This window comes from Belonocnema kinseyi, chromosome 1 (assembly GCF_010883055.1).
Source record: "Belonocnema kinseyi isolate 2016_QV_RU_SX_M_011 chromosome 1, B_treatae_v1, whole genome shotgun sequence".
Classification (NCBI taxonomy): domain Eukaryota; kingdom Metazoa; phylum Arthropoda; class Insecta; order Hymenoptera; family Cynipidae; genus Belonocnema; species Belonocnema kinseyi.
This window is the reverse complement of record NC_046657.1, coordinates 53,422,329-53,432,459: the sequence shown is the minus strand read 5'-3', so window position 1 is coordinate 53,432,459 and position 10,131 is coordinate 53,422,329. Positions and strand designations below refer to the sequence as shown.

The window sequence follows — 10,131 nt, the reverse complement described above, 5'->3', positions numbered from 1 at the left end:
TTGCACCTATTCACCTACATAACAAGATGATAATTGAAAGCAAACTGAATGTTAAATCAAAAAGCATGAAAGAGGGAGCTCTTCTTAATATTTTGACACCAATTATCATTTTGCATCAGATAAACTATACCCGGAAACCTTTCTCATAGAGATCGATATTATCCCTAAGCGTGATGCCTTCATTTTCTGGTTATTGACAACATCCTGCACATGTCTTGTCTTAATTAGTTAGATAGTGACAACATCCTATTAATGTCTTGCCTTACTTGGCTACATATTGAGTAAGTCCTGGTCATGTCTAGACTTCATTGGCTAGATATTGATAACATCCATAACATGTCTTGCCTTCATTGGCCGGATGTTGACGAAGTCTTGCACATGTATTGCGTTCATTGACTGGACATTGACTACGTACTGCACAAGTCTTGACTTCCTTGGCTAGATATTAACAAAATCCGTCTCATGTCTTTCCTTTATTTTCTGCATATTGACTAAGTCTTGCTCATGTCTTGCCTTCATTGGCTATATATTGATTTCATGTCCATATCTTGTCTTTATCAACATAATATTAGCCACAAATCACACATTCACCTTAAATTACCTTGAAAAATTACCTGTGTCTGAAAGACATTTGCTTGCCAGAGCGCAATAACTTTTATATGGATCATGTGTTATCTGACATGGAGTTTTTAAAATATTAGCCTAAGTTTTTTTTTTACAATGGTTCGATATTTAACCCTATGTAATTGAAATTTATCCATTTAACGAAAAAAACGAGATTCGAGTGGAATTAATACAAGCATATTATATGTATTGACTTTGCATGAATTTAAAAACAATTAGGTGCTAGCAGAACTCGAAGTTCTTGACTAGAAATCAAAGAATTTTTAACATGCTCAGTTAAGTAAACTTGGGACGTACTTTGATAAAGTTCCATTTCCAGTTGGATATGAAAGTGTGATAAATTGAAACGAATATGTTCGGAACTGTGCTTAAATTAATACTGTACTTGGTATTTGACATTTGAATTCACATAAATGTAAAATATATGAAATGTTAGATACAGTTTACTGATCAGTTGGGTAAAATGCGTTCTAGGGCTTTGTAGAAAATATGAGTGGGTTTACAGAAAGGGCATTAAGAAATCACTGATGGGGGGGGGGGGAACTTTTATTTAAATTTGGATACACCGTAAGCTTTATTGAATTAAACAAAATCGCATACGCAATAAATAGCACACACTGACATACTCATTATTCGTTCAAAAAAAAAAAAAAAAAAAAAAAAACAGAATACAATTCAGTCCTAAGTAAACTGACGAGATCTACAACTGCTTATACAAATAAATAACTTGATTAAGAACTTGTGAGAAACCCAATGGGCACAAAGCTTGGCGACGTCGTTATGACATCTTTACGACAACTTTACGACATCCTATGTCCATATCGTTAAGGTGTCTTTACGATATCGTAAATAAGTCGTATAATCTGACTATGTCTTTACAATATCGCAAAGACACCTTAACAACATGGACATAGGATGTTGCAAAGATGTCGTAAAGATGTCGTAATGATGTCGTAAAGACGTCGCCAAATTGTGTGCCCACTGGGAACAGAAGTCAAAAGTTGTATTTAAAAACAGTCTGATAACACTTAGACTAGAAATATTCAGAATATTGGGTCAATTTTGTAAGTTTTTAACAGAAAAGTCGCTACCCGTGTGGAAATAATTAATGGCGCTATACTGTTGCAGTCTAGATCGCCACGAGTCTATACTGACACTATCTCGAGAAACTATGCTGGACCGATGCGCAAATGTAACGCTCCAATCGACTATCCGCTATCTACACCAGCGGTACTGGCGCGTTCTAGTGAATCTAGTAAAATCTAGAAGATCTGTATGCGACCTAGATTGCAAATTTAATACTTCTTTAATAATTAAATCATTCCTATAATACGTAAGCACTATGAGTTACATTGAGAATATTAACAAATTCCAGATTTCTGTCAAAAAAATGGAATATAGCTCGTATGTACTTTTTCGGAAAAATGTTTCTAAATAGTATTGATAAAAAAGAAAATGTTAATTTTAAATATTTGGTCATATTTGGACATTTCTCTGTTCTTAACATTTCGCTTCTACAATATATAATTGGTAAATTTTCTAAAACTTTTAAAGAGATGATTCAAATAAAATTATGTTTGCAGGCTTTATTTTAAAAGATAAATTGTAAGCTTAGGAGATTTCAAAATTCGTTAAGAGTGTTGGAATCAGGAGCAAAACTCAAAATTGAATTCTGATTTTACTCCATAAATACTAGAATTACATCTTTTTCAAATCATTAGGGCGTATTCCTGCATTAAACCAAATTTTTATTCGGAGTAAAAAAATTGGCTAATTTCAATAGCTTTTACGTGAGACGTTATTTTTTGAATGTTGGGGTTAGAATAAAAGAAAACAGCTTATACAAGAACTATTGGAATTAGCCAATATTCTGCTACGAATAAAGATTTAATTGAAAAGAGGACGACGTTCTGATTATGTAGGAAAGATGTAATTCTAGTATTTATGGAGTAAAATGACAGAATCCAGTTTCGAGGTTGGGCCTCGATTCCAACGCACTTACGTCGAAAAAGAATCTGGAAGATTTTAGGAAAATCTTTTTAATTTTTGCAGAATTGCATTGCATGATGAAGACTGAATGCTGTAGCTGGCACTGTATAATATTTGAGGTTGGGAAATATGTCATTTTAATGCACATAAGTACTGGATAGATGTCATACGAAAAGGAAAATTACTTTCCTGGAAAACCAAACTCTAAAATATCGACTAAAAATAAAATAAATTCCTTACTATTAGTTTTATTTCTGTACTATCTTAAGATCAATTAGTAAGTTACAATATAACAGTTAATAATAAGGTTCTTCAATAACTTTAATTTCTCAGTGATACTAATACAAATTTTGAGGTTAGGAAATATATGTCTGCCAATTTCAAGGACTATACCGACTTTATTTCTTATATTTCCTTCGATTTGAGGACTGTGGAAATGTTGCGGAAGACTAGTGAAACTTTAAAAGTGGCGCGATTATATGCAACAAATCTCATTTTGTTATCTTTTATTAATTAGTTTTCAAATGACGTCTTCTTTTTCAAAGTCCAAATAGAATTAATTTCTAGAGGCAAGCTAGATTTTAGACGGAATTTTTATAATATTGTGATTTCAAATTCTGGCTAGCGACATTAGTGGGTCTATATAGAACTGCGTGATGGGTTTTTTTCTTAAGTAGGTGTAGATAGGGCCAAAAGAGCGCCAATTTAATTCGGCGTGAACAGAAGCCACGAATAATCCAGTACTGGCCCTAGAATAATTCCAGTCTGTCAGGAATTATTTCCACACGGGTTAGTTAAGACACAACCTTTTTTTATATATAATTTTCTAAATTTTTACAGACTTCATAGGCTCAAAACATTTATCCGTAAAAACATTTTTTGTTAAAAGGTCAGCCATTTTGAGAGATTTTGATGTTTACAAAAACTCACGTCTCTTGAACCGTAAAATACAGTTTCCAGTTATGATGTGTAGTGTTTTTGCATTTAGTCATATTTTATAGGCTTCAAATAACCGCGGAATGCTCGATATACACGTTCAAACAAAAACAAAACTGAACGTGCAAGTAATTTTAGGTTTAACTGTAGGAATATGATGTATCAATTCTAATGTTAAGATTTCAAGTTTTTTTTAATATTCAAGAACTAGTTCTTGTTCTTCTATTTTAGATTTAATATTTTAATTATTATTTTATATTCTAACATAGCAATTGGGAGAAAGGAAAAATTGCGCTTGTGACGTGCGTGCTTGCTTTCTAGTCCTATAATAAATATCTATATATTATTTCCTACAGAGCCTGCAGTACCGCCAGCAATTGTCAAACCGAAAGACATGCACCGTTACCGTCCAGGTCAAATAGTGACTTTTAATGGCATTATTCACATACTCCGTGCTGATAAAGATGGTCGTATATACGCTTCAAAATTGAGTAAAGATGAGATCGAGATTTATAACAGTATTGAGAAACGACATCCTCAGAGCCCAGGTCTGCCCCTTTTTGTGCAATCATGTTGTTTCTGCTTTTCTAAAACAATATACTTATAAATCTTTAATAAATCTTAGTACAAAAAGAAACTGCATAATGAATCAAAAGCCGAAAAGAACAGGCAATACATTATAGATGCTGGTCCACGCACGCCGCTTAAAAAGAGAAAATTAGGTTCAATCTACAAGAAGTAGAATACGCTTATTATGTGCGGCTACACCATAACAAAATAAAAATGTTTCGTTATATAAATTGTTATTTGAAGTGACTGGATCAATTTCTATAAAAAATGGATGAGACTTTTTTGAAAAGTAATTATTGTATAAGCCTGTGGTGTCAGAATTGAATTATTTCAAATACAAAATGATTGAAATAATGTTTAATATGACAGATCCTAAACCAAACGATTCCAAACGTCTTTCAAAAGTGAACAATTTTTGAACTTACAATTTAGATTTATAATTGTTTTACTTGCTATTTGCTTATCTTAATACAAAATTTTAAAGTTTTGAGAATCCTTATCTAAAATTAGTATGCCTTATTATTTCTGAGTCAAGTAATTTTTTATCGTTAAAATAACTGGTAATTATATTTCTTTACAGGGGAATATTTTATTCCTTAAATCTAATATGAGCCGCAATGTAAAGTGGAGCGTGAAGTAGGAGAAGGCCAGGTATGTAATTTTAATACAATAATAAAATAAAAAACAAAGCTATTATAGATCTGGCCCTATTGTGTATAGATTTTAAAAATAATTGTTAATTTAGGGCCCCTGAAATAGTATTCATCCCGAGTTAATTTTTGCAATGAAAAAACTAAAATTCTATTTTTTTTATGACACATACATAATTTTAGCCCTGTTCGACGCCTATTAAGCGAGTCTAAAGCTCCACTTTTTATTCCCTAGGGAGTAAAAAGTGACGTGCCAGGTGAATAATGAAAATTATACATCTATGATCTGGCACTTTAGGATAATCAGCCCACTAACTGTTAGAACTGTAAAGAAATTTGGTTTCAGATAATAGAATTTTACAGTCATTTAAGGAAAGTTACCATATTTACCCGTAAAATTAAAATAAATGACCGAAAATTTCCATAAATTTCCGGAAATTTAGACATGGTTGAATTGAATTTTTGACAACTAATAGTAATTTAACCTAACTTCCTGTAATATTACCATGCTTTTCCGAAAATTTATCAAATGTCCGGAAATTGAATTTTGGATAATTTATGATACGTCACCATATTGAATTCGAAATTTACCATAGATGACCGCATATTTTTGTCAATTTCCGGAACTTTATAAATTTAAAAAAAAATTTAATAATATTAAACTTTCATATTTTTTTTTACAGAAGGGTGATGAGTAAAATACTTGGTGGAAGACGCCGCTCCTCCGGGAGGTTTTCTCCACACGTTGGTTTTCCTGTAGGGTTGCACTGACGCATCATCGTATGAAGGTGCTGGCAAATGGGGGAGCTATTAAAAAAAATGCTGTTTAATAAATTCCATTTCTTCCATTACTGAGTTGTCTCATTCCGGGACCCTTCCTCCTGTCTAAATTCAAGTGTGAAGTGTACTGGCCGAGCGAAGTTATGCCTGCACTCACCCGACTTGCTATTGTAGTATTACATTCCGAGTAATGGATAGTATTTTTCACAGCAAATCTATTGACAATTCGAGTTTCAGTACCTGTAGAGCGGGTTGAAATACAAAGTTTGCATCCCTAGGTTTGAAACATATTGTTTCAGCTCGAGCGTTGAAACTCAGTAAGTTGATCCATAAATAAAGATTATTGAGCACTGAGCATGCGGGTAAAGATCATCCCTTTCGCAAGGGTATACGAGGTCTGTTAAAAAATACGCGGATTGAGGTCATACAAAAAATGTACTTTATTTGGAAGTTACACGTCTAGGTCTCCTTCAAAGTACTCTCCTCCCCAACGCACACACTTATCCCAACGGTGTTTCCACTTGTTGAAACAGTCCTGGTACGCTTCTTTTGTGATGGCTTTCAGCTCCTTCGTCGCATTTGCCTTAATCTCGAAAATCGTCTCAAATCTTTTTCCTTTGAGGAGTTTTTTTAGTTTTGGGAACAAGGAAAAGTCAGAAGGAGCAAGGTCAGGTGAGCATGGGGGTTGGGAAGAACAGTAATCGAGTGTTTGGCCAAAAATTCACGAGTTCTGAGTGCTGAGTGAGCTGGAGCGTTGTCGTGACTTGAAACAAATGAAGAAATCTGCGACTGGAATACCGCATCTTAAACAGCTGATATGTGCGAAGTTAGCGACACCAAGCGGATTCTCCTGAAACCAAATCGAGGCGCGAAATTCAAACAGTCCGCGTATTTTTTGAACAGACCTCGTATAGGCATTAGAAAATATTTTCTTTATTAAAACCATGAATTTATGTTTGGTTGCGTAATTTGGGACGAAATTTTTGAATTTCTTCAGAATCCCGTGCAGGAATCTAATCGGGGATTCGGCCGTGTCTAGGCCGGATAGCCGCGGTTGAAACCGGGCGCTGGTCGGGGAATCCGGCCGAGATTCGGCTAAAAACGTCATGGTAAACTGGTCAGATCCCGGCTTGAATACCGTCTGGGATCCGGTCGGGTAATCCGACCACAAAGCGGTTGACAAATATTGCTTAAGGCGAGAAATTCGTAACTTGTTTCGTATTTTAAGGCTCATCCTGAAGAATACGATGAACTTTAAAGGTCAAATCAAGTTTACCAATGCTGAAAAGGAAATTGGAGTAGCATTTCAACTACTCATAATAGAATTTCGTAGCAATTGTTTCACGTTGGACATCACGTGGTGATTTTAGGTCAGAAAGGTACACAGAAAAAAATGTATTCACAAGAGTATAATCTTTTATTTCGAATCTCGATTTTATCTGCAAACTTCGAGGCAATGGCCCGACGTGAGTGCAATGTACACCCTCGTTCGAAGTGCGGAACTCAAAAAAAGTGAGTGTCTACGCTCACACCAGACGCAGAAGGGGATATACATGGCGTGAATTTGAAAGTGTACAGACCAAGCATTGTCTGAAAATAGTGAAAATTGTAACATTTCTGCTGATGCACATACCAAAATTGAGAACACTCTTATCTAATAAGCTGAAACATTAAGAAAAATGTGATGTTTTTTTTTTTAAAAGAATCTAAAACAGTTTTTTTCTATTTTACAGCTCCCGAACATGAGATATAACCAGGGTTGGCTCGGCCAGTAACCGGCCGGCTCCCTACATGGTGATTCAAAAAAAATGTAGCCCGACCGGCTCTCGGCTAACTGGCTAACTGGGGAAATTTCTCCACGGACTGAATTGAAAATATATGTATACGGTAAAAGTGTACTCTCTCCCTTTTACCAGAAAAAGGGAGAGAGTGTAAGCAAAATGAAGAACAATATTTCATTCGATTTTGTTTGTAGAACATGCAGCTTGTTTTCTGAAAATTAGTCTTTTCTATCAAGAATTTAAGTAGTTGGTTTAATATTCATTTTCGCCATTGAAAATTTAACTATATTTTTTAAGTTATTTCATTTTAGGTACAAAATTACTGTTCTAGGTTAAAAACTCATATATTTTATTGAAAATTCGTTTCTCTGTTTTTCCTTTAAAATAATTTGATATTTCCTATGAATCTTAAGAATATTCTGTTATAACCATTTGAAATTTTGAGAAAGTTTATAAATTACGGAGTTTTTTTAAATCTTCGTTTTGCTTTGATTTTTTTTTCAAATCTTTTTATACTTCCAATTATTTTCGCAATTTTGAAAAAAAAACTTTACAAAGGCTTTAGCATTTTTTAAAATTTTATTTTAAATATAATTAATCAATATAAAATTTCACTTTCAAATTTCCCGGAAATCAAAAAAATCGTATTTAAAATATTTATTTTGGCGAAAAGATGGAAAAAATCGTGAAATTTAAGTATTATAGGTGGTATATGGTAGTAAAGGCTGAGGTGAGCCAGAATATTTAAGAAAGGTGAAAAAGGAGAGTGAATGGAGCTACGTTATACGATTTAGGATGGAAGAACGAATGGGAGTGCAGGTACTGGATAGATGAAGAGGAAGAAAGATGTAGAGTCTGTTATTACGAGATAAAATCAGGGGAGCATGTTTTAGAGAGATGTACTGGGGACGAAACGGGTGGTGAGAGTGTGGATGACAGGATAAGGTGTACCTTGGATGGCAGTATACAAGAGGCCAGCTGGATGATGAGACTGAAAGAAATAAGAAAAAGTAAGGGGCCTGTAGTAGGGAAAGGCCAAACTTGTACTCCTATGCAAGGTTAGTAAAGTCATAAAGATAAAGAATACGTGAATTCATGTTAACGGAAATAGTAAGAGGAAACGGAAGCCCAGATATAATTACATAATTTTAATTAATCTTTTTTTTATTTTTGGGATAGGCGTGACTCACTCGTTGGGGCAGGGAATAATGGGATGAAGGGCTTATAGAATTTTTTAATTGATCTAAAATTCTCGTATTACTTATTTAATTAATACATTTTTTCCAAAACACTGCTTCGACCCAGGTTGCTGATCAATCTCTCTAGCATTCACCCAAGTGAACATCCTCACATCCTGGCATACTTCTCTAGCTTCTTTCACGTCCATGCATTTTTGCATGAAGGCCCTCGTGTTTTTGTGGATTCTTATGTCACTTCTAAGGTCGCATGCACACATTCTAACCATTCTTTCCGTGGGCTGCCTCTGGGTACACTGTCATTTACTTTACCTTGATACACTTGTTTCGTTAGTTGTTCATTTGGCATTCTCTCTACATGCCCGAACCATCTTAATCGATTTCTCTTCCATGTGTCTACTAGCGTCTTTACCGCACCACATTCTTTGATAATAATTCCGCTACTCACTTCGTTCTTAAGAGTTTTCCCGTACATTATGTGCAGGGATCTCATTTCAATCGTGTTAATTTCACTCTTTTTTTTGGATTGAAAATTACACTTTTTGTGTAAAATCATTGTTTTTTCAAATACAAATTTGACTATTCCATTTGATTTTTTTGTTTGTTAAAAATTAAATTTCTTAGTTTAAAATTCATTATATTGGTTAGGAGGTCAACCAGGGCGTCCAGCGTCCTGCAGATCCTGGCAAATCTGGAAAAGTCTATAAATCCATGTTCCTGGAATTTGTATTCTCTTCAAGAAAAATTAGGGATTTGCACTAGTTCTCTTCTGAGCGAAAAAAAAAACTATTGAACCGTTTTTAGTAGTTTTTATATATCCTGAAGCTAAAATCAAAAATATTCGAATTAAAATGGTTTGAATCTAATCATTTTTGCTGTCAACGTCGAAATAATAAGTGAAATTCCCGAAAAAATGTTACTTCTAATGTCTTTAATGAGAAAGTTCCGTTAAGGTCTTCCTTTCGACATATGAGAAATGCTAGAATAGATCAATTGCCAAACTGTTTTTTTTTTTATAACAGTTCCAAAAGTTACATTTTGTCGACGGATAATTCCAATTGACATTTAGAGCAAAATGTCCAACAGTAAAATTAAAGAGAACGAAATTTTGAGAAAATTGTTTTGAAAAAGTAATCAGCTGTCTTCCACATTTTTCGATTTATACACATAGAAAAATCCCAATTTTTTCTTAGCCAAAAATCACTTAGTTTCAAAAAACACTGTGTACCTTTGTACCTAATTGCTTTACGGAAAAGTGTTCTACGGGTGAGTGAAAGTTGGCTTAATTCTCTTTTATTACAAAGAAAGAACTATGTCCTATTTACACAGGATGATATTTTTAACTGAAAACTTTCAAATATCTCAAAAAATAGGCACTCTGCGAAAAAATTTTATGGATCAAAATGTAATCACTCTGAGGAATACATACACTGATGCTAAAATCGGCTCCCCCACACCAACCCCTGGAAGTGGGGGTGGGGTCAAATTCGAAATCGTAAAGGGGACCCCCTTTTTTATTGCATATTCGGATTATTTTGATAAAAATGGGTACGATTTGTTAAAAAAATTTTTCTCGTTTCGCGATTGACGGCGCTGTAATCGAAA

At 34.1% G+C, this 10,131-nt stretch overlaps 1 protein-coding gene across 1 annotated transcript in view; it reads left to right on the top strand.

The window, feature by feature from the left end:
• LOC117175664 overlaps nt 1-5,563 on the top strand; it is a 32,765-nt gene extending 27,202 nt beyond the window's left edge. The window contains exons 5-7 of the mRNA XM_033365390.1: nt 3,906-4,097; nt 4,700-4,770; nt 5,453-5,563. Of these exons, the coding sequence (XP_033221281.1) occupies nt 3,906-4,097; nt 4,700-4,719 (212 nt within the window). The 3' untranslated portion in view covers nt 4,720-4,770; nt 5,453-5,563. The remainder of the gene's footprint in view (nt 1-3,905; nt 4,098-4,699; nt 4,771-5,452) is intronic.
• The last annotated feature ends 4,568 nt before the right edge of the window (nt 5,564-10,131 follow it).